This window comes from Lutra lutra, chromosome 18, assembly GCF_902655055.1.
Source record: "Lutra lutra chromosome 18, mLutLut1.2, whole genome shotgun sequence".
NCBI lineage: Eukaryota > Metazoa > Chordata > Mammalia > Carnivora > Mustelidae > Lutra > Lutra lutra.
The window spans coordinates 13591110-13615902 of record NC_062295.1 but is presented as its reverse complement, the minus strand read 5'-3'; the positions used below and the strand labels follow the sequence as shown (position 1 = coordinate 13615902).

General features: G+C 49.7%; 1 protein-coding gene across 1 annotated transcript in view; it reads right to left on the bottom strand.

Annotated features, from left to right (window-relative positions):
* Window positions 1-24793, bottom strand: part of XYLT1 (xylosyltransferase 1) — a 304182-nt gene that overhangs the window by 78021 nt on the left and 201368 nt on the right. The window contains 1 exon segment of the mRNA XM_047713155.1: window positions 205-377. Within this exon segment, the coding sequence (XP_047569111.1) occupies window positions 205-377 (173 nt within the window).

Below are 24793 nucleotides of genomic sequence, written 5' to 3'. Positions count from 1 at the left end.
ACATGCATGCATGTACACACACACACACACACACACACACACACACACACTCCTGGAGGGGCTCCGAGGAGAAGCCCCTGATCAACCCACAAGCCTTGCCTGAAAGGGCGGCTGGCTTGTAGAGGAGCCGACAGACCGGCGGAAAAAGCCAGCAAGTGACAACTGGGGGCATGGGGCGGGGCAGGGGCGGGCGGGGGTCCTCACCTTGTCCACATGGATGTAGTAGAAGTGGTCTTTGTGGTAAATGGCCTTGAACATGCGCTGCAGCTGTCGAGAGGCGCGGCCGTGGACCACCAGCACGAAGGCGATTCGGACCGGGTTGGCGAGCATATATTCCACCGAGTCCTCGTCCCACTGCACATTCTTGTTGGCTTTGCCTGGGGGGAGACCCGAGAGACCATGGGGTGGGGTGAGCATCCCAGGTTCTTTGCAGCGGGGGAGGATGGGGAGCTTCTCTGATGCTTCATCTTGGGGACTATCTGAAGGGCATGGTCATGGTCAGATGGGGCCCTGAAACCTCAGGCAGCCCAAGCAAGCTTGTCCTGGACCCTTACGCTGTCCTGGTGCATGCGTGGGGGGGCTCTAAGGTTCTCTGAGGTTCCCACCTCCAAGGAGCTCTAAAAGCTGATGGAGACATAAAGACTTGCATTAAACCATCGAACAAGGCAGGAGGAAATGAGAGGTATCTCTGAAGGGGAAGGAGCAGTTAATTCTGAGCTAGGAAACAGAAGACACAGGAACTGGTTTTGCCTGCCCAGAATCCACTTTCCCTTCTCCTCAGAACAGCATCTTTTTTGGTAAACACTGTGGAAAGAACAGATAAGATGACACCTGCACTCTTATTTTTAAGTTCACAGTACAGTACTGTTGATGAGAAGCATGAGGTCGTACAGAAGATCTCTAGAGCTTACTCATCTGGTACAATGAAACCGTTATCACGCAGTATTTTGGAGGACATCATCCCCTCCTCTGTTTTCAGTCTATGAATGGGGACGGTCTCCCTCCATTATCAGTGACAGGGAAGGTCCCAGAGCTCAAGGCCTAGCCAGTCTGAACACAGCATCTCCCTAGCAACAGACTGTATGGTTCAGAGGGGGATGAGTGACCTACCCAAGCTAATTAGCCCAGAACACAGAATTCTAGGCTTTTGTTGGAACAACTAGATTAGAGAGGTTCCCTTTCTGGTATACACAAAACTGGAAGATTCTAAGAGCCATTTTAACCCCACATGGAGAAAGATCACCTGAGAGGAAGAGAACACAGAGGAAGCAATGCCAAGTGACGGGACCCTAACAGCACTATGTGACCTACTCCATCAGCCCAGCTGGACATCAGCCACCATCATAGCGCAGTTTTCTTTGAACACCCAGATCCTGTATCAGACCCACATGCATCCCCCTGGTTCCAGAGGTCTTTTATTCTAGAAGTAGCCTTAAAGCCTCCTTTTCTCCTACTTGCCCTTGCCAACACTCCCAGGGCAGGGTTTCAAGGGGGTACAGAGCTTATCAATGGCTTAGTTTGTTACAGTTTTGACGAGAGCTCTCCTGCCTCTCTTCAGCCTGATTTCCTTTGGGTCAAACCTGGTTTCTTCTGGGTTCTAGGTTTATGAGACCCAGAATGTTGTCAGGGTCATAGCTGCAGGTGTCAACTTGGGGTGTCAACTTGGAAAACAGAGAACTGGGAGTGTTTAGTCTAGAGGTCAGGAGATCAGGAGCCTGTCAGTGTCACTGGAAAGCTGAATGGCTGTAAATGAACAAGGCTCCTTCTAGGCTGTTCCAGAGGACAGGATGAAACTAACATGGCTAATGTCCAAATCACAAGGCACGGCCTCTGTGGCCTGCGTGCTCTGGCTCTGGCCCGATTGCCCTACTCTCCACCCTGGACCTGGCCTTCTTTCTTTCCCTTGAGCAAGTCTGTTTCTGTCTCAGGACCTTCTCCGTGGCTCTTCTAGCTCCCTAGATCTTTGCATGGCTGCATCTTCCCGTCATCAGTTCACAGCTCAACAAAAGACCACCTGCCACCCTCAGCCACATCACTCTCTTCTACCTCACCTTAGCTCGACTTTCTGCATGGCATTTAACACCATCTGAAACTGTGTACCTGCTCACTTGTTAACTGTTTGAGCACCCCACTGGAATATCAGCTCCATGAGAAGAGGGGCTGTCTCAGCCTTCTTTGTCATCAAACACACAAGGCTGTAACAGTATCTGGCACACCTCTGGTTCTTGATGAAGAAAGAAGTTATAGGAGGGGTACATTCTGGTTTGGTACCATAACAATCACACTGCATTTTACTGAGCACTGACCAGCCCTTGCCATCCATCATTTCACTCAATCCTCTCACCAGTCCTGTGGGAGAGTGCTATTAGTCCCATTTTGCTAATGAGGAAAACATAGCCTGGAGAGGCCAAGGGATTTGTCTGTTCAAGGTCACACTGCTGTAACTGATTCAGCTGTGATTCAAACCCAGGTCTGTTTCCAGAGCCAATCCCCTGAAACGCTAACACACACTACATTACCATGCCTAGACTTTGGAAAAGTTGATAATAATTCTGCTTGTTAATGAAATACCCTGTGAATTCGCCACTGCAGGGAGATAGGCAATGCATTCGAGGGGCTATCACAGGTACTGCACAGAGGGTTCCTCTACCATGTGGGAGGCTGACTCTAGGTGGCCAAGAAGATCACATCTTTTCATCCATCCGTCCATCTAAATCCAACCACCTATCCATTGGAATCCAACCAGCCATCCATCCATATCCAACCACCCAACCAGCAAACCATTCAGCTACCCATCCAGCACAGCATTCAATGGCTTATCATCCAGAAAATCAACCATCCATTCATCCATTCCACCCATCCACTCATCATCTTTAAAACCATCCATCCATCTGCTTACCCATCATCCTCAAAGCAAATCATCCATGCCCCCACTCTTCTGACCATCTATCAACTCATCGATCCATGCTATATTAACTTAGCCTATACTACGCGCCAAGTACCATGCAAGGTACTAGAAAAAGAAAATTTGGGGAAAAAAAAAATCCTTTCCTTTGAGGAGCTCTCAGCCAACAAAGGAAAAACAGAAGACAATGATCAATTGTTTTAGGACCAAAGCATGTTCAGGTTGCCCTTGGAGGGTGATAGAGAAGCAAGCAATCTGCCTGCAGGGACAGAGGCGATCTTAGCAAGTGTAGCCCAAAGCTCCTGAGCCCCTCTCTTCAAGTGCTCTAGACGGATCCCAGCATCTTTAGGCTCCTTGGCTGTTCAATCAGTAGCTGCAAACCTGGGGTAATTATCATCTTGGCTCGGGTTGAGGACAGCCTGGGCAGAACCAGATAGGCCTATCCTCACCGCCCTCTCCTCTTCTCTCCAAACCAATCACAAATACACTGGGCTTTCTTGGTGACTATATGAGAGGGGCGCGCCTGGGGTAATCATGTCCCTTTAAATACTCCTGCAACTTTATCTATCCATCCTTCCATCCTTCCTTCCATCCATTCATCCATCCACCCAGCCAACCACCTACTGACCCACTCACCCCATCCTGCATCCTTAAAACCTCCCACATGCCAGCCCTGGACAAAGGCTGGAGTACAAAGACATGCAGGATGGGAGCCTGTTTTCACAAGTGGATCATGAACAGACTACGGAATGCGAGAATCTAAAGTAAAAGATATTAAGGTATAAGAAAAGCTTATTTCTCTCCTTCCCATGACTGTAGCTCAAAGGCAGCACACAGATCTTTACCATGCTGGCAGCGGCCTCTCCTTGCCTCCTTTGGAAACTCTTTATCAGACAAAAGAGGATTGTTTAAAAACAACGGGTACTTAGTGCCACCTTTTTGCATCTGGACACCACTGGGTGATTTTTCAAAGGTCTAAACTAAACGTGGCCCATGACACTGTATCTTACAGGAAGTTCACTCTGGAGAGGCTCCTGCTGGCCCTCAGGTAACACTGCTCATCCCTGCCCAAGGTCTCGGGGTAACAATGACCTGGGGTTCTTAGTGACTGAGGCTGATGGGGCCTTTAGGGTCAGCCGTGGATGTCTGTTGCCAGGTTGCTGAATGAATGACTGGATGAAGGAATGCCTTCTGGCTGCTCTGGTCCAGAGGAGCTGACGTCATCTGAGGGCCTGCTGCGCACCAGCATCGTGCTGTGCGGCAGGTGCGGAGCTGGAATTTAGCTTTGGGAGAGATGCACTGTAAGGCTCCAAGGCTCAGAGAGGTCCCCATGTTTCCCCAGGGTCGCACAGGGAATGAGGAGAGAAGCAAGGAGTGGAAGCCCAAATCCAGGCCAGCTACCTCCATCTGCCCTCCTGGGAATCAGAGAGCAGGGAGATGGGGAAGGCTGGCGTGAAGACTGTAGGGTGCTGTGTGCTGAGGTGGAAAGAAACCTTTTGTAACTTTCTTAAAAAAAAAAAAAAAAGATTTGACAGGGAGAGCATAAGCAGCGGGGCGAGGAAAGGCAAACCGAGAAGCAGGCTCCCTGCTGAGAAGGGACCCTGAGATCATGGCCTGAGCTGAAGGCAGATGCTTAACCAAATGAGCCACCCAAGTGCCCCCTTTTGTAACTTTCTTTAGGGTTTTAGAATGAAGAGCAGATTCACAGACAGACACAGACGTGGATGCTTTCCTTCTGAAGAAAGGAGCTGAGCACCAGGAAATCAGACGCTATCATTCCAGCAACTGAGCCTCCAGACCGAAAGCCGTCCCTGGGTCAGACAGCTGGTCTGGGGAGTAGCAAAGAGAATAGAGAACAAAAACCCAGAGCTCTTCTGGAGTACAGCTATTTTGAGGATAAGGGTGGGTGAGAAAGAACCAAAATACCTGAAGAAAAGACTCACACGGAGGGAGAAATGAGGGAGAGGGGCAGAAAGGGACAGACAGAAATAGAGACAGAGACAGACACAGAGAGGGAACGGGGCTGCAGACAGGCCACGCTCACACCTTGAGAAAAACAGAGGGAGACCCAAGGCAGCAGGACCTCCCCCTGACTCCCACCCACGGAGAGAGAACCGTATAGAGAGACCTACCCAGAAACACTGAGAAAGACAGAGACACACACACACACACACACACACACAGGTACAAATAGAGACAAATGCAAGTGATCAGATGCTTGTATAGAGGCAGGGAGAAAAACGAGGAAAGGGGGGAGCCACGGTGGAAAAGTCGGATCCACTCAACCCCGAACCACGGCAGCCACACTTAAAAACAAAGGCAAACGAAACCCCCAGGAGCTCAAAAGGCAATAATGCCTTCAGGCCTTTTCTATGGCCCTTGGTCTTTCACAAACCTGCTGCCCCCTCACCTAGGTTCTGCGCCGTCATGAACCCAGTGATGGAGCTGGCAGGACACCCTTAGGCTGGCTCCAGAAACAACTGTAACATGCATTCATACATTCTGGCACACAGTAGGACCTCAATGCATTTTGCTGAACAACAAGAGAGGGAATGAGAGAGTTTTGTCCCCACATGGCGGCAGGGCAAGGGTGCTATTCAAAAGGGCTGAGGTTCACACGATGCCCTTTGCCTGCTGCCCACAACCACTTTCCTATTTTTGCTGCAAACCCCTGGTTCCTGTAATGACCATTCCAGCAAGCTGCTCTGACACGGGGGTGGGGAGCTGGAGATGACAAGAAGCCATACCACAGACAGGATGGAGACGCCCCATGCGGCGGCCCCCTCCACACCCCAGCCCCACTGCTGAGGCTGTGGTCTAGAAAAGCCTCCTTTACCAGGAGTGGGTCTGCAGTGGATTGCGGTGAGATGGCCAGCACAAGCAGGAACCGGGCAAATGTTCTCTCCTACGCTGCTGGCAAGGCTGGAAACGGCCACAACTTTACCAGCAGTGATGTGACAGCAAGAATTATAATTTTAAATACGCATGGCCCTTAACCCAGTAACTCCACCCCCAAGAATCTATCCTAAGGGAAGGAGAAGAAAGCATGTCAGTCTCTATGTACAGAACGCACTTTCGTTCATTTATTCGTTTATTTGGTGTCTTTTTTTTTTTTTTTAAGATTTTATTTATTTATTCGACAACAAGAGAGAGAGAGATCACAAGTAGGCAGAGAGGCGGGCAGAGAGAGGGGGGAAGCAGGCTCTCTGCCCAGGACCCTGAGATCATGACCTGAGCCGAAGGTAGAAGCTTAACCCACTGAGCCACCCAGGCGCCCCATTTGGTGTCTCGAAGGTGCCAGGCACTTTTCTTGCCATATCAGTGGATTTAACAGAGTCCTTTCCTGCATGCTGCTTAGTTAGTGGCAGAGAGCCAATAGAATAAGTGAGCAAATAGAAAATACAGTTGCTGATCATGACAGGCCATGAAAAAGGGAACAAAGGCATATTAACGGAAGAGGTTTATTTAACTATGGTGGCCAGGGAACACTGATGTGGGGATATGCGAACAAGCTTTGAACAAAATGAGGGAGTGAGCCATGTCATTATCAGGGATGAGGAGGATTCTGGGCAGCTGGCATAGCAAGTGCAAAGGTCCTGAGGCCTCGACCTTAACAGTGTTTATAATGGTCCAAAACAGGAATTGCCCTAAAAGGTCTTATTAATTCATACTGGTACAGAACATTGCCTACAATGTACCCAGCAAAAGACAACTTCTGATATGTAATCCCTAACAATTTATAAGACATGCTTCCACATATTAACAGAGGTTCATACGGCAACATGACAGTTTTCCTTTCTTATTTATACCTTTCTGCGTGATCTGCATTTGGTGTTCATTTTACAATGAAACAGAACAAAGGTGATGCTTACTGATAATTCTAATATCAACTGTTTATCGAGTGCTCCTACACGTTACGCATTTTCTATGATTTTATACACACACACACACACACACACACACACACACACATATACATTTTTACTTCTAACTAAAACCCTGAGAGAAGCGTTCCTGTCCTCCTGTTATATGACTAACGAAGCTGAAGCCCAGAGAAGTCCCACAGGGGAGGCGGCACGTCTGTGACACTGAGCCCCCTCACTGCCACGATGCTCAGTAAACTGCCGCCATTACAAAAAAGAGCAAAACCTGCTCCTAGAAGCAGCATGCCTGTCGACTTTCAGCTGCAGCGCAGCTCACGGTGACATGCGGTCAGGGCGACGTGGGTCTTCACAGACAGAGACCCAAACACTGCCCAGCTCCTATGAATTCACCATTCCATTGGATGCCCGTGGCACAAAACAGAACATAAGTGGGAGAATCTGAGTGATGAGGGACAGCAGGAGAAGCGGACCTCAGACCCGTGTTAAAAAGCCAGTTTGTGGGGGAGAATGTCAAGCAGACTTCTGCGATGCAGGTTCGAAGGCCAAGCAGAGAGAATCGTGGAGCGCCCCGCCAGTTCCTACCTGGGCCATGTTTGGCCTGTTGCCCAAACTCTGTATTTCTCATTATGGTCTTGGCTCAGATAAGGATTCCGTAACCCTTGGGGTCCAGAGAGAGGCTGGAGAAGCAGCTACCTTGCAAGGGTCACTGTGTTGTACAGATGCTGTGACGCTGTTAGTGACCTTCCAGGAAGACCATCTGGGAGGGGAAAACACGGTGGTGCAGGGTCTTCTGTTCAGACAGACCTCGGACAAGTCATGCAAGTGCCCTGAGCCCCAGTCTTCCCATTTGTAAAGTGGGTATGTTATAATCACAGCCTCTGTGTCACGGGGACTTTCGTGCCCAGCACCAAACACGGTGCCTGGGATGCAGTAAACTCTCGATAATGGTCGGTGTTCGTGTCATCATTTCGACGAGGCTGTTCCTTCACAGGGATCAGCATCAAGCTCTGTTTAGCTAATGGGCCCAGGTCCAGGCTCAACCCCAAGACTGCTCAGGGTCCCAAGGCTGTGCACACGCTGCTTACAAATAAACATCCAGAAACAGAGCTCTGCTCCATAGCTTCGGGGCCTCGGACAGTTCGTAACAACCGTGATGGGCGGTAACTATTTATGGCAATCGTCCTTTTGCCGTGTCTACAACTTTCAAATCCTTACATCACACACCTGAAATTAGTAGGTTATATGTCAACTGCATCTCAATTTAAAAAACAGTAAACATAAGCACAAAAAATCTATGACACTGCTCAAAAAAAGAAAAAAAGCCAAAACCCAAACCAACCAACAAAAAACAAATTGGAAGAAGTCACTTGGCCAGAATAGTTATTCCACCAACAAAGCCCTCAATGCTATTTATACTCTGAAAGAGCCTCTCCTGCCTGCTGCGAGGGGAGCAGCTTTCTGATTTGCTTCCCAGTCAGAGGGTTGCGCTGGGAAGGGACAGAAGCGGAGGCAGGGCTGTGTGCACATGGGGCTCAGGTCGGGAGGCTCCCAGCTGGGGCGTGACCAGCTTCCTACTGCCCGGGAAGCCTCGGGCTGTGGTCAGCCTGCCATTCTGCTCTGCTTCTTTCCGGGGGTGGGGGGAACTTCGGGAGGACATGGTTCCTCTCTGACCAACGGTTCTTCCTCTCTCAAGTGGGGTTGATTATACTTGTTCTACTTTTAATTTTGGGGGGCGCCTCCATTCTGTTTTCCAGAGCGACCACACCACCTTGCATTCCCATCAGGATGGACGCTGAGGACATGACGCTAGGTGAAATACACCCTTCATGGAAAGGGAAACACTGCACGAGTCCCCCCACGAGAGGTATCTACAGTAGGCACCTGCATAGCATCAACGAGTGGGACGATTACTAACAACGGGTGTGAAGTTCCAGGCAAGGAGGACAAGTCAGCTCCAGAGACCCGCCATACAACACTGAACCCTTAGTCACAGGATTGTATGCTTGAAGATGTGTTGAGAGGGGAGATCTCGTGTTAAGTGTTCTTACCACAATAGGATAAAAAAAATGTACCCAAAAGCCCTAAAGAGGAGTGAGCAATCCATTCCCGACCCTGCTGGGTTGTGCGGTGACTCACGACTGTGGACTGCGGATGGCACACGGCTTCACACTGGAGGCAGGGACGTTGCACGGAAGTGGTACTCGTGGTACCAGGAGGAGAAACCTTGACATGTTCTAGGTTCCTTGTCGCATTTGGGCAGAAATGCCTTTTCCCACTGGGAAATTTCTACGCGGAGGTTTCGTGATGAGAACTTGGGAGGGGGCCGCCTGGGTGGCTCAGTCGGTTAAGCGTCCGCCTTTGGCTCAGGTCATGATCCCACGCCCTGGGATGGAGCCCTGCATCAGGCTCCTCAGTCAATGAGTCTGCTAGTCCCTCTCCCTCTGCCCCTGCCCCAGCTTGCTCTCCTTTTCTTTCTCTCTCAAATAAATACAATCTTAAAAAAGAAAGAAAAAAAAAAAAACTTAAGAGATGCCCAGTGCCCAGAAAGAAGTCCTGTTCTCAGTAGGCTTAGAAAGGTGGCACAGTATGGTGGCAAGTGCCCAAAAGACAAGTCTGGGTTCAAATCCTGCTTCCTCTGCGAACCAGTCATGGGCCCCTGGGCAAGCCGTTTCCCTTCCTTGATCCCTCTGACCCTTATAGAACGACGATGATGTCTAGGTAAACTGAACATTTACTATGTCCTTAGCACTATCCATTCATGGCCTCATCATTTAATTTTCCCAAGGTCTAAGGAAGCAGATACCAAGAATATAATCCGATCCTCTGCTGAGGCCAACGGGATACTGAGGGAGTGATGACAAGTCACCTTCTCAACAGAGTGCCGGAAAAAAGACAAATACTCAGGTCTGCCGGGCTCCAAACCTGTGTGTTATGCTACAGGTGAGGGAGACGAAGTCTCCAGTCTGGGATTCTAACCTTCAGAGCATTAGCACTACGCATGGAAAGACGTCCTCTGAGAGCCAGCTTAGCTTCCCCGATTTCCTACTCTTCCCCTCTCCCTCCCGCCCCTTGTTTCTCTTCAGCTTAAGATACAACTGACGTATAAAATTTTGAGATACTTTAAGTGTACATTGTAGAGACTTGATATACACCATGACAGGTCCCCCATCCATCTAGTTAATTAACACACCATCACCTCACACATTTTATATTTATCTTGTGTGTGTGTGTGTGTGTGTGTGTGCGCGCGCGTGTGTGAACATGTAAGGCTACTTTCTACAAATTTCAATCATACAACAAGGTGTTCTCAACTGCAGCCACCATGATGCACACGAGCCCCTCAGAACTTGTCCCTCTCCTAACTGGTGGTGTGCGCCCTTTTACCCACTGCTCCCGATTTCTCCCATCCCCCAGACTCCAGCAGCCACTTTTCTACTCTGTTTCTAGGAGTCTGGCTTGCTCCTTTCCTCCCTCCCTCCCTTTTTTCCGATTCTACATCTGAGTGAGACCACGCAGGATTTGTCTTTCTTTGTCTGGCTCACCCCACTTAGCCTTACGCCCTCGAGGTTCATCCCCAAAGGCCCGCGGGGCAGGATTCCCTCCTCTCTCGCAGCTGCCTACATACATCATGTCACCTGGGTGTTGGACAGCTGTCAGCACCCCCGGACGAGGGCAGGTCTCGTGTTTTCTGGGACATCATCACCATCCCTCCGCCCTGGCCTGGCCCAGAGCATGCTCAGCGGGAAAGCCTTGGGGAAGGAATGATTTCTGACTGATGGATTAAATCCGACAGCTCCGCCCAGGTTTGGGGCCCGAGAGGCCCACATGAAGACATGGGTCTGAGCCACTGAACTGGACTGTTTCCACTCATCCAGTGAACCAGCAGAGGGCTGGGTCCCCACCTTTCCTCAAGGCTTTAGGGCAGTGTGGGGACCCTTGCCGAGGAGTCAGGCAAATGCCCAGCTGCCCTCCAGCGTGGGAGCTGCTGTGTCATTGCTGTCTGATCACCAGCAGCTGGACAGGAGCAGTGAGGGCAGAGGGCCTGGAGCGGGGACCATGGAGTCAGGAGAGAACGCGGGCGCAAGGAGAAAGCTGGCCAGGCCAGCACCCTTCAGGGCTCAGGACCTTTCTTGGCGAAGCCACCCTTGACCTTCCCTTCTCCCTTCTCTGAGTCTCCCGCAGGCCCTCCAAGCATCCTGCACTGCTTTTTGAATAAAGCAGTATAAAACTGTGCCAAAATGCACCTAACATTTAGCATCTTAACCACCGGTAAGTGCACAGTTCAGTAGTGGTGAGCACGTCCGCACTGCTGTGTGACCCACCATCAGAACTTTCCACCTTGCACAACTGGAATCCTTCTCATTAAACCACAACTCCCATTCCCTCTTCCCCCCAACTCCCAGACAACCACTGGTCCCTCGGCCTCTATGAATGGGACCACTGTGGAGATTTCACACATGTGGAATCGGAGAACAGTTGTTCTTTTCTGACTGGCTTCTTCAGTTACCATCACATTTCTGGGGTTCATATGCGTTGGAGCATGTGGCAGGATTTCGTTTCATTCTGAAGTTGAGTAAAGGTCTGCTCTAATGACAGAGCACATTTTCCTTTCTCCACTCGTCCACTGGTGGACAGCCGGTGGCTCCCACCATTCGGCTCCTGGGAATAATGCTGCTAAGGATACAGGTGTCCATGTGTCTTTGAGACCTGTCTTCCACACTTTTGGGGTTCATTCCCAGAGGTGGAATTGCTGGATCATATGTTAACACTCCTTCCTTCCCTCTGCTCCCTCCCTCCCTCTATTTTCAAGGGACCCATCTCGCTCTCCTCACTCAGCCATCCCATGTAGGGACTTGGCCTGGGACTTTATCCTGAATCCACCATTTCCTCACAGGCCAACTAGCGACTCTGTGCCTCAGTTTCCCCATCTGCAGAAGAGGCATCTCCTCTGAGGGATGCTGTAAGGTCTAAAAGCTATAATACATGCAAAGCAAGATCATGGAGCCTGACAGCACCAAGAGCCAGGTAGTGAACCCATGGTGGCTGACTCTGGAGGCCCACCACCCCCCCGGCTGTGCACTGAAACTTATAATTATAATTTACAGATCTGAGAAGTGGTGTCTGAGACCGAACCTGGAAAACTTTGAGTTGGGGGTCCCTAAACATGATGTCAGAGTTCCCCAAGGGACAGGATGTTGAATGGCCCAGAGTATCAGGGTAGGACCATGATTCCCTTTCCAGTTCTCACCTAGCCCTCCGATGAGCCCACCCAGGAAGCCTTAGGTCAGCGCAGCCATGTCCTGGGCAGTACTCCCTTCCTAAACTTCCTGTGCCAACAAGGAGGGACAGGCCCACAGGACTGGCGTCTTCAGCAGGCAGCAGGGGCAACCAGCTAATGCTGAACACCACCAGACCCATCTGTGGGGCTGGGGCCTCTTTATGGCAAACGAGAGCGAGATTTCCACTTATGGCAGGGATGCAAAATGGTTCTGAAAATAAAATTGACTTAAGTAAATATGAAAGTGAGTCTCTTGCAATGAAAACGATATGAGAATAATAGGGCAGGGGGGAATGTGGATATGGCAAAATCATGGAGATGGGAGAGGTGTGAAGGAAGCTTGAGGAATGTTAATTGGACTGCACAAGCTCGCTTCCCGCCTGGGACGTGCCGAGTTTGTTAAACAAACGAGGGAAGGGGAAGGCCAGGTACAGACTGATGCCCGAGCAGCCCCATATGTCATGAAGGACTCACAGGTCCTTTCTCCAAGGTTGGCTTTCCTGGCTTTAGGAAACCAGGAGGTTTCATCAGTAGGTTTCTACAGTAGGCTCTTGGAGGGACCACCTTCCTGCCGAGGAGAGAGAGCCGGGGCCCACCGAGAAACACTATCCTTCCGATTTTCACCCCAATTTGTTGAGCACTTAACATTCATGAAGTTCTTTCATAGGCTTTTACCTCTCACAGAAATGCTGCTCATGGAAATCCTCCCCATTCATGGAAAATTGTCCTGGGATCAGAGAGGATAAGGAAGTTGCCCAAAGTCACAGAGCCAGGAGGTGGAGAAGAGATTAAGGTTCAAGTGGATTGGGTTTCAAATACCGTGTTCCATGTCCAGATGTTACCTGGCATGAACCCCAGCTTTCCTAACACCACTGGGGCTCCTGCTGGACCTAAAGGGGTTTCTCAACCTTGGCATAAGTGATATTTGGGGCCCGATCACCTGCGGTAGGAGGTGAGGGCCACCCTGTGCACTGTAGGATGTCTGGTCTTATCCCCGGTGTCTACCAACTAGATGCCAGCAGCACCCTCCCCAAATTATGTCCGTTCCTTGACAAACATCCCCTGGGAGAAGGGGACAAAATCACCCTCCATTGAGCAGCACTGCTCTAGAACACAAGTTCTCAAAATGTGGTCTCTGATCAGCAACATTAACAATACCTGAGAACTTGGTGGGAATGAAAATGTCAGTCCCCTCCCCCCCTTCTGACTCTGCAACTCTGGGGGTGAGGACCAGCTACCCACCTATCACTGAACCAGCCTCCGGATGATTCTGATGCCAGCTAACGTTTGAAGATCACCAGTCTAGGCTAGTGATTCTTAACCCTGGCCATGCATTAGAGTCACCGGAGCATCTTAAAAAAGCCCAACCCAACCCAACCCAACCCAACCCATGCTTTGGCTCCTCCCCCAAGAAATTCTACTTCGGTGACTTTGGTGGGTGCCAGTATTGGCAATTTTTTTTAAAGCTCCCCAGGGGATCTGATGTGCAGTCAGGGTTGAGAACCCCATTTTGGATACCTTCTTTTCAACCACCCTTACAAAACCATGTCTCCCCAGGTGTCGTTCTACCCAGCCCCATCTCCTGATGCCACCTTAGATCCCCATGGCCTCCTGCTCCGCTAGAGACCGAAGGCTAACTCACTGTTGTTTTTCTCCTACTCTGAGGAAATGTCTCCCTCCACCCCCGACCAAGCACTCAGGAACTGTTCCTGCTCACTGATTTTTTTTTTCCCCCCTCCATTCAAGTCTGGAGTTATTAAACCACAGCCCATGGCTGAACCGTCTTATTGATTTTATTGTTGAGAGCCCTGGGATATTCTAATGATGTACTGCTCAATAAATGGAAACCGGTGGGATAGATATTGATGGCGTATGGTACATTTCACTGTAATTCATGGGGTCCCAGTCACTTCGCCTGTTACACATTGTCTGTGAAAACGCTATGCTTTGTCCCGCAAGCTCTTGTCCATCCTGCTGCTGTTTCTTTTCCCCATGCGTCAGGTGGAAAGAGCTATGATGGTAATAGCTACTACTGAGTATTTCTAAACAGACAGTATTTCAGTTACTTCTTACAGCAGGTCTTTGGGAGAGATACCCTGATGATGCCTATTTTACAGATAAGGAAGTCAAGGCTCTGAGCAGTTACTTGACCAGGCTAGCCAATGATACACGGTGGAACGGAGATTCAAATCTCCCTTTTTCAGCCTCTAAAATGAGCTTTTAGTGGGCTTTTCACCTCCACTATGGTAGGACTGTTTGTGCTGCGCACCCCCAAATTCTTTTTTTTTTTTTTTTAAGATTTTATTTATTTATTTGACAGAGAGACACAGTGAGAAGGAATACAAGCAGGGGGAACGGGAGAAGGAGAAGCAGGCTTTCCGCCGAGCAGGGAGCCCGATGTGGGGCTCGATCTTACTGTACCTGAGCAACCTTCTAGATGGTTTCAGTACGGATGAATATTTCACTTATTTTTCCCCTTCTTAAGCATAGTGTTCCTCAACAAGGACTACTGGGATTTGAGGAGAGACCGTTCTCTGTTGCGTCAGGCTGTCCCACGGATTACAGGACCTTTAACATAGTGCCCCCAACCGCCCCTTCCCCTTGGCCTTTCCCTGTGTCCCCTAGGGGACCAGTATGATGGCGGCTTGAGAACCCCTTGTCTCATTGGGAGGCAGGAGATTCTCGGATGAGATGGCCTCCTTCCTTCTTGGCGATATGGGCAGGCACTCTGCAAAGGCAGCATGGCAACTGGAAAGAAGTTTAGCTCTGAAATTCGAGATCTGGGTTCAAACCATAGCTCTTCACTCACTGTGACTGTGAGGTCGGGCGAGTTTTATCACCTCTCCAACATGCTGGCTGCTCATCAGTAAAATGAGGGCAAATACGACTCCCACCATGAAGGGAAGAATCTACGGAATCACTCAGGAAAGTGCCCGACACCGAGCAGCGATGCTGAACCTGGGGCAACTTTGTCCCTCCTGACACCTGTCTTCTTTTTTAAAGGATTTATTTCATTTAGAAGGGGGAAGGCCCAGGGAGAGGAAAAGAGAATCCAAAGCAGACTCTGCCCAGGACAGAGACTGATGTGGGCCTTGATCATACAACCCTGAGACCACGATCTTAGCTGAAACCACGAGTCGGATGCTTAACCGACTGTGCCCCCGGGGGCTCCTGCCCCAGCCTTCTAGTGCTCGTCTCAAATTCCTGATGCACTGACTTCACAAGCATAAAACAATGCAGCGTTCTCCATGGGGTGGTTTGATACTCAGCTCCTGCAACATGCGCAGGTGGGCACCGTCCTGGGAGTGGGCAACAGAGGAATGCATGTGCCACTGAGCACCACGGCTCATGAGGGGCAGATGCCCCTGAAGAGAAGACAGACAACTAACACATCAGTGTTCCCCAGACCACTTCTGGGATATGAAGAAAACTGAATGGCAGTCATATTACTATCACCTTGATGATGACATGCGAGTGACTAAGTTCTAGATCTCCTCTCTCCTTTTCCCACTGCCCTTGCCCAGCTACCCTTTCCATGAAGCCATAGCCGAGTTTAATGCCATCAAAGTCCTACTTCTGTTCCTAATTCTGCTGGGGTGTCCTCCCCTTTTCCTAACACACCAGCTTGCTATGATCCAGACTGTGTCCCCAATCTGAAGTCTTACACTGAAGCCCTGTCATGTGACGCTCCTGGAAAGGGGCTTTCAAGGGGGTGAGGAGGTTAGGTGGGGACATGGGGCACGGCCCAGGTCCCATGGGAAGATGCCCTTGTAAGAAGAGGCAACAGAGAGCCTGGGTTCCCTCTGTCCCGTGAGGAAGTGGTAGTCAGGAAGAGGGCTCTCACCAGCATCCAGCCAAGTGGCACCCTCGTCTTGGACTTCCAGCCTTTCTGGTGTCAAAGGCCTCCAGAGCTGATTAATACTCTATTTAAGGAGGTCAAGGGACCATTTCTTGGGCTAAGATAGAAGATCCGGGTTGAGTAAGGAGTTGACTGGGCAGACAGGGAGGGGCAGGTGTCCCGTGCAGAGGAACAGCATATGCAAAGGCCCGTGAGGAGAGACAGCGTGGTCAATGGCAGGAGAGGGAGGTGGGCCAGTGTGGCTACCCCCACAGAGGCTGAGATGAGATCAGGAAGGACAGACAGCAGGGGCATCGCATGGAGTCCTGGGCACCATTAGAAGGACTGCAGTGGGACAAGGCAATGAGCCATCCCAGCGGGCTTGTGAGGGATGGTTAGGGAGTGGACGGCAGGCTGGACTGTGCACTGCACAAGCAGGACGGTGCGAGGGGCTTGGCTGCACGGTGCTGAGTGGAGGGCAGGTGGGGGCCAGGAGCACCACGCGCTGCTATACTCTGAGGTTCAGGGTATGGAGAATGCTACTTCATCCACACTCCCCGCCTTTTGGACCCCAGGGTTGCCGTTCGCAAGTTCTCCTAAGAGCCTGCCTGTCGCCTGACATTTTCATCTCTGTCCTTCTTTCTCCTCTCCTGAAGGAACTTGCAGGCTCAATAAATACTCTGCCGTGGAAAAACGCAGCGACTCATCTATTTTTATTACAAATGGAGCCACTGGAAGAGGGAAACACTCTTATTTACGTCTCAGGGTAAGGGCTTTGACAACAGGTTTATTTTCTCCAACTCACCAAGGACTAGAGGAGTAACACTCTGAAATAACAGTACATTAATTAATGCTGAATTGGTTGGAATTTTCCTAATAAAAATCCTCACGGTAATCACATTACGGGCCATTACTGCTGCTTCCTGATCATAAACCATAAATATGTTCTGCAGGTGCCTTCTCTTTAAAAAGGGACATTTCCCCTAAATTGTTGCCCATTTGTCACGTTAAGACTGTCATGTCATAGGGCGTAGACAGGAATAATTACACAGGCTCGTGTTCGTGCAAGGTTTCCTCCACACTGGCCACTTGGCCAAGCTTGTCCATGTAGCCCTTCGTTTAGTCCTCGCAGCAAACTTCCTCGGTAAGTGCCTCTCCTATGCCCATTTTACAGACAGGGAAACTGAGGCACAGAGAAAGTGGGTAAATTGTCTAGGGCTGGACAGCTAGGAGGTAATGGACTGGGATCTGGATCTAGGGCACCTGATTGCAGAATACTCTGCCACCCCGCCTCGTGAGAGAGAGGACCGGTCTACAAGCACAGCTGTCCTCTTAGCCAACCAACCCCACCGCTATGGGCTCTCCAGTTCATTTCAACAGAAAAGGCAACAATGGTCAAGCCGACACAACATTAGGCTTTGCTCTTAGAGGGCAGAAACTGCTGGCTTCACTTCTGCCTCTCTAGGGCTAGGCAAATGCCTAGCCAGGAGCATCCAAGACCCACTGAATATGTTCCTGCTGAAGGAAGACCTGGCTATGGAAACACACAAAGCAGAGGGCTCACAGCAGGCTTCTCAACAGACCCCTTTCCCTGCAAGGGTGAGTGAGACCTGGGTGTGGGGTTGCCGTGTCCACACTGGGGGATCAGGCACTCAGGAGTCACAGCTGTTAGGATTCAAGGAAGGAGCTCATATATATATATATATATATGTGTGTGTGTGTGTGTGTGTGTGTGTATATATATATTTTTTTAAACAAATGTTATTTATTTGAAAGACAGAGAGCATGAGAAGGGGGAGAGGCAGAGGGAGAGGAAGCAGATTCCCCACCAAGCAGGGAGCCCGACGTGGGGCTTGATCCCAGGACCCTGGGATCATGACCCGAGCTGAAGGCAGCCACTTAACCTACTGGGCCACCCAGGTGCCCCTAAGGAGCTCATTTTTAACCCTGTCTGGCTTCACGCCTTTGTCTGCTCTGGGTGTTTCTTTGATTTCTCTATGCAGATAATACATACTCACTGTAGAAAATTCCAGCATGCAGAGCAATATAAAGAAATGGGGGGGGCGCTCATACAGTAGAGAATCCAGATATCACCACTGTTAACATCTTGGTGAAAATTTTCCAACTATTTTCATGCACACACACTACATATAATCATATACATTCTGCTTTGTCATTCGCATTCTATTTTATTCATTATTTTTTACTTTTTTAAAGATCTTATGAGAGAGCGAGCGAGCTAGCACAGAAACGGGGAGAGCGGCAGGCTCCCAGCTGAGCAAGAAACACGATGCAGGGCTCGGTCCCAGTACTCAGATCATGACCTGAGCCCAAGGCAAACGCTTAACTGACCGCGCCACCCAGATGCCTCTGCATTCTATTTTTTTTTTTTAAGATTTTATTTATTTATTTGACAGACAGCGATCACATAGGCAGAGAGGCAGGCAGAGAGAGAGGAGGAAGCAGGCTCCCCACCGAGTGGCAAGCCCGATCCCAGGATCCTAGGATCATGACCCAAGCCGAAGGCAGAGGCTTTAACCCACTGAGCCACCCAGGCGCCCCCCTGCATTCTATTTTTAACAAAATGCCCCTGACATCTGTTCCGGTGTGCAAAGAACACAGATACTCCTTTTTTCCTTCTCTTCTTTCACAAATATTCTCTGAGCAGCTACTATGATCTGTTCCCCTGCTGGGCACCTGGGATGCATGGAAGAACAAAACAGATTATGAGTTCGCCTTCAAGGAGCTTACCCAGTAGTGGGGTGGGGGAGGACAAACATCTTTCACAAAAGGTGTTTAATGTAATGAAGGATAGGCTTAAAGCTTGGGAGGAAGAAGATGGGGCCAGCGGATCTAATGCAGACTAGGTCTTTACACTTCTCTGAAGAGGCAACAGTGAGGCCGAAATGTGAAACAGGAGGAGGACAGGGCCTGGTCAAGAGGGTGTCATTCCCAGCGAAAGGAAGGCCATGGGTCAAGGTCTCCAGAGGTAAACACCTGACACTGAAGAACGAAAAAAAGGGAAAAGGAGCTCTGGTTTTGTTTTGTCTTGTTTTTTAAACTTACCTTTTCTGTATTTTTGAAATGGAATACATAATTGAGGGCCAATCAGTTCTTTCTTGAACACTGCCAAAGACCAGAACCTCTGTACTTTACAGAGCACCCAGCCACACTCTTGGGCTGTGCTGGTCACGAGCTACATTTTTCCAAAACACGCCCACCAGGAGGTATTTTATCCATAGCTCCTCACGCTGCCTTCAAAGGCAGCAGGAACCTCTCCAACATAGGAAAGTTGTTAAGAGACGACTCCGCCCCACCCCACCATCCAAGTCCAGGCCAAGTGCGCACCCCCCAGCTCATTCCCGTTTGCTCCTATGCCACCGAGGATGCCCGCTCTGTTAGTCATGAAGGACCATAACTCATGAAGTCACCATGCGAGTGACTAGGAGCCATCACCTACCGCTAGCAGTGCCTTGATTAGGACTCTGCACTAGCCACGCCCCACAATCACTGCAGAAAAAAAAAAAAAAATTCAAGCCTCCAGGGCATGTGACAGCATGAATTCATTCACTCATTCATAGAATGACTGAATGTCTGTGATAGCACTATACCCTGGGGCCAACAGCACTTAACTGAACAGCCGTACCACCTATTTGAGAATTATCAAATATATGTCGCTGGGCGATGCACACTGGGGTATCTGGGGCTGGACCAGATGGACATACCTCTCCCCCGGAGTCTCTAAGTGATCATGGAATGAATGAATGCTGTGTCTTGCCTTTTACCATCCAGCTTTGAATCCGTGTGAATCAGGGTTAGGGCTCTCTTCCCCGTGAACCTTCCACTGCTCCCTGATTAGTCTGCAAGACCATGGAGACCCCGATTTCTCAACCATGGCCTGGAAGCTTCATCCAAGTTAGGGGGCTTCAGGGTATACCCTTTCTTCAATAAGGACCCTTATAAGTGAACCGGCAGACAAAGCTCATATTAACCATGCACCAGACACTGGACCAGAGAGCTCCAGGAGAAAAGGCAGTTGTCACTTTTGTGACAGGATGGGGTTAAGATAAGCCTTGGAAGAGACAGAATGGGTAGTACGTCGGCTCTCGAAGGCCACTGACAGTGACAACAATTTAAATTAAATTAAATTCAGTCAGCTCCAAAAGGAAACACGTGTAATGTTAATTTCATGGGTGTACCAATGTGTAAACCTAACAGATGATACTTAAATGAGAAAGGCAGAGAAATGACATTTGGTTAAATAATGCATCAGTGGGTAGAATTTGTTGAAACTGCCATTTAAAAAAAAAAATACAAGCACAACTCGATGTTGAGCAAGCTGTCACCCGGGCCAGGTCACCAAAGCGTTCTCCAGGCTCTGCGCTTGGGAGGGGCAGGGGCAGCAGGGGATGGAGGTGGCCTGGTCAAATTTAGGAGACTTGGGCCAGTGTCCCTGCTGGTTTTTGATGCCGTCCTGTTTTCTGGGCAGACATAATCATCTGCTTATCTTTCCAACTAGGACTGAAATCTCCCCCTGGGCAGGAAATGTACCTGTGCTTGTTTACTTCCTTTTATTTCTTAAAAGCAACAGATGACTCAGGTTTTAAGGCATTTTCTGAAAATAGGCAATGACCGCTTTCCCTTTTATCCCTGTTCCCTGGCACACAGTAGGCAGCCAGGAATTAAATGTGGAGTATGTGAGTAATATGAACATTACTCTGTCCTGTCTCCCAATACAACCTTGTGTGAGACTCAATCATGACTCTGTGATGGTGTCAGCAACAGTCACCTCCAATCTACGCTATTCCTCTGATAAATGGGTTTGGAGGTCTCTGTCCTTGTCCACTTGCTGTCATTCCTTTTCAATACTAACAGAAACTCACCCTTTGGGCAATAAAGCTATGGGAAACTGATCAACTGGGAAGAAACAGGACTGTGCTCAAGATGCGGACTCAAGAAACAATGTGTCTGTTTAGCCTGCCACAAACAGAAGACTGATAAAGGCTAACACTTTGTGGAGCACTTAAAACATGCCAGGCACTGCTGTCAAGTGTGACTGTTTGTATAGCTTTTCATTCCACCCTCACGAAACACTGTGAGCCACGTACCATCGCTACCCTCATCGCACAGAGGAGGAAAAGACTGAGAGGGACAGAGGTCAAGTAACACCATCAAGATCACACAGCAGAGCTGGGATTTGAACTAAGGCTAATCTGATTTCAGAGCTACTACCCTGTTGTGCCTTAAAGGTATTACGAACCTGTATCAGATGGCAGATAAGGAAGGGAAGGCGGGGATGACTATGTCTCAGTCTCACTTGGGAGTCTCTGAGCACTGGAGCCTCTGTGAGTCAGGACCATGCAAGGCTCTGCAGCAGTAACATAGATGCCTCAGACCAGATCCAACAAGCACTCATTTCTCCCTCCTGTGCTGCTCTGGCAGGTCTCCTGAATGGCTGTCCCCCAAGAGGTGACTTGGGGACCCAAGCTGTTCCCACGTCAATGCCACCATCTCACTCAGAGTCCTCTTAACAGCACACAGAGGAGGAAGGGGTCAGTGTGAAGAATTCATACCCACTCCTCACTGTCTCCACCAGAAATGGAACCATCACTTCCAACTAATAGGGAGGCCCAGCCATAAGACCTCGCCCCGAAGCGTAGGAGTGGGTAACAGAGAAGGGAACATGGGTCCCTGGGGAGCAGATTATGACATAGGAACATAGTGAGTAACACTCTAAGCCAAAGCTTCCCACCCTGGGGCAAGGAACATTTAGCAATGTCTAAAGATTCTTGGTTATCACTACTGGGGGAGAGGGTGTGGCTCATCTAGCGGGTAGAGGCCAGGAGTCTTATTGACAGCCTAGTGACAGCCCCCCAACACAGGGGATTTATCTGATTCAAGATGTCAAGTGCTGAGGTTGAGGACCTGCTTGAAGCTGGTGATTCTCAAAAAGGTCCCATTAAAAATGCAGATCATGATGGCCACGACTTCGGGCCACACCCAGGGAAACCTTCCCAGAAAGGAGAGACAAGAACACCAGGGGTGAGTGGGAAGAAGCGTTGGAATCGTGCTGAGACACTCCCCAAATGTGTCAGGGTCAGCATGAGGCAGCTGTGGCAGGAAGAAAAAAAACTGACATTTGTTAAGTGCCTCTCCCTGACTCTCTTGCAAGCCTTGAATTGCAGGGAACATATTCTAAGACTAACCTGTCAGCCACTGACAACTAAATTACTAACCTTGCCTTCCCCCGTGCCCCATATCCCTGTCAGATATGCAGCCACATTAACAGAGGAATGCTTCTTGGAGATGTATTCCCAATATCAGGGAAGGTGACCCTTTTATAGGAAAAGAGCCATGCGGTCACGTGCACTCCCCAGGGGCCACGGGACTCGGGCTTGCCTAGAAGTAACTGGAAGGTAAGGGAATCAAGACCAGAGCAGTAGAGCGAGCAAGAGGGGTGGAGGCTCTTCACCAAACCCACTCCCGGTTTTTCCCCTGGCACCCCCTGGCACCTGCTTCCCAGCATACTCTGCAGTGACATCTTGCCAAATGGCTGTGCTTGAGCTAATCAAACAGAAGTGCATGTCATGAGCACAAGCTCTGGGGTGGACCCATGGATATTTCCTGCTCACATACCTCCAAGCTTTCTCTTCCTCACTGGGTGCAGAAGAGCATGGCCACCTCGGGCGCCGTATGCCAGAGAGGGTGGAGTCATAAGATGGAAGGAGCCCGGTCCCCAATCACTACTTGGAGGGGGAGCCAACGAGAAGCATCCATTTGGTGTAGGACAGGGAAGTAAGCCTGCCTCCTGTTTGGAGCATGCTACATGACTGCGTCTGTTTGGTGAGGAAGCTAACGTTACCCTAACACAGTCATGATACATCTGGGCTGTGAAGGTGGAAAGGAATGGGGCCAGGACCTGCTAGCTCTGTGATCTGGAGAAGTTACAAGAACCTCTCTGATCCTCATTTCCTCAGCTGACAAATGGAAATAAAACAGGTGGGATGCTAAGCCCGTATGTTCCAGTAAGAGGGCGTGGCCGAGCGTAACCAACTAGTAACTGCTAGCTCTTCCACACTCAGCCCAGGTCACAGCCAGGCAGCATGAGGGGAAGCAAGCCATGGGGGGAGCCAGAGTGCAACTGTCTAGCTATTGACCTCATCTTTGTATGTACTTCTTGAACGAGCAAACCCGTGACCTAGCAAGCTCTCAGACCAGCTCTGTCTTCTATGTGGACCATGCATGGACAAACCTCATCTCCCCTCGAGGGCGAGACCCACTTGTGCCTCAGCAGAGCGCCCTGTGGATTACTCTGTAAATGACTGCTTGTTACCTGATGCAAGTAAGCTGCTACCATTTAGGAAAGAGGTACCTGATCTTACTAATTACCTAATTTATTTATCATATGTGGACAATTCATTCAATATCATATCCAAGTACCTAGCCCAGAGCACGGCATATAATGTAAAGTGACTCGGTATTCAGAGAATAAACGCAAGTTATCCGCCCCCCCCCCCTTTTTTTGACACAAGCTAACTTCATTTTAAAAATTCTACTTCACTGGAAAAACCACAGTGTCAGTTCCTGGAATAAGACTGACAAAAGGGAGCATGTACATATTTATTTTTTGAAGAGAGGAAAAGGATGTTGGGGAAATGGGGAAGTGACAGGTGCCTGTCTGTATCGGTTCAAAAGAAAAAAAAAAACAAAACAAAAAAACAAAACCCCAAACCAACAAGAATGTACTTTCAAGCTAGCCAGGCCTCTGTCTGTGGGTTCGCTGTGTGACTTACGTGCTCTGTGCCGCGAGCAGGCAGCTGAACCTCGTGAAGTGTCCTCAGCCTCCACATCTCTACAATGGGTGCGGCACAGCCGGCCAACCACCCATCCAAAGCCATTCTCCCCTCTTCTGGACTGGGTTGGTGCTTCTTGTCCCCTCTTACAGACACACCCCGCAGAGTCACCAACCTTTACTGTAAGGGGCCAGAGAGGGAACAGTGTGCGCTGTGGCCATACTCTTCTCTGCTGCAAATCCTCCTCGGCCCTGCCGCTGTCTGGGAGAGCAGCCACAGGCAACACCTGACCCAGCATATGTGGCTGCATTTTCCAGCAAAGCTTGACGTGCACAGCAAGAGCGGGCTGGATTTGGCCTGCGTGTCATGGTGACTAAACCCTGTGTTAGGCGAAGCTCAGCCTACCAAGTATGGTCTTTAGCCTTCCAGAAAAGCCATCTGATTAGATAGTCAGCACCACCTGACCTCATAAGCCATATTTTTTTTGTTTAAGATTTTACTTATTTATTTGAGAAAGAGAGACAGAGAGAGCAAGCAGGGGCGGGGAGGGGCAGAGGGAGAGGAGGAAGGAGACTCCCGCTGAGCAGGGAGCCAGACATGGGCCTTGATCCCAGGACACTGAGATTATGATCTGAGCCAAAGGCAGATGCTTAACCAACTGAGCCACCCAGGCGCGCCCCACACCAATTCTTATAACACAAACACACATGTGTGGATATTTTTCTAATTTCCACCTGGTCTGTGTCCCTGAAATTCTCACCATTGCCTTTTATATCAATGCTGGCCTGTCCTCTAACCATACCGCCATGGGCTATGTCATTCCCCTGTTCCTTCCTCTTTTTTGCAGGACCGTCTCCACAATTTGCATCACCCGGTACAAATGAAAGTGTGGGGCCCCTGGTTCGAAAATTATGAAGACTTTCAAGAGTGTGAAAGCAGCCCCTTAAATCCACAGCAGGCCCTTCTGGGCGTGGGCTATGTGTGCCTGCCCAGGCTGTCTGTCTGTCCACAAAGCTGGCCCTGCTCATTTGTATTATCACCAGCCAGCCCAGAAAGTTTTCTGACTAACTTTCTGACAAGTCCAGAAACTTGCCA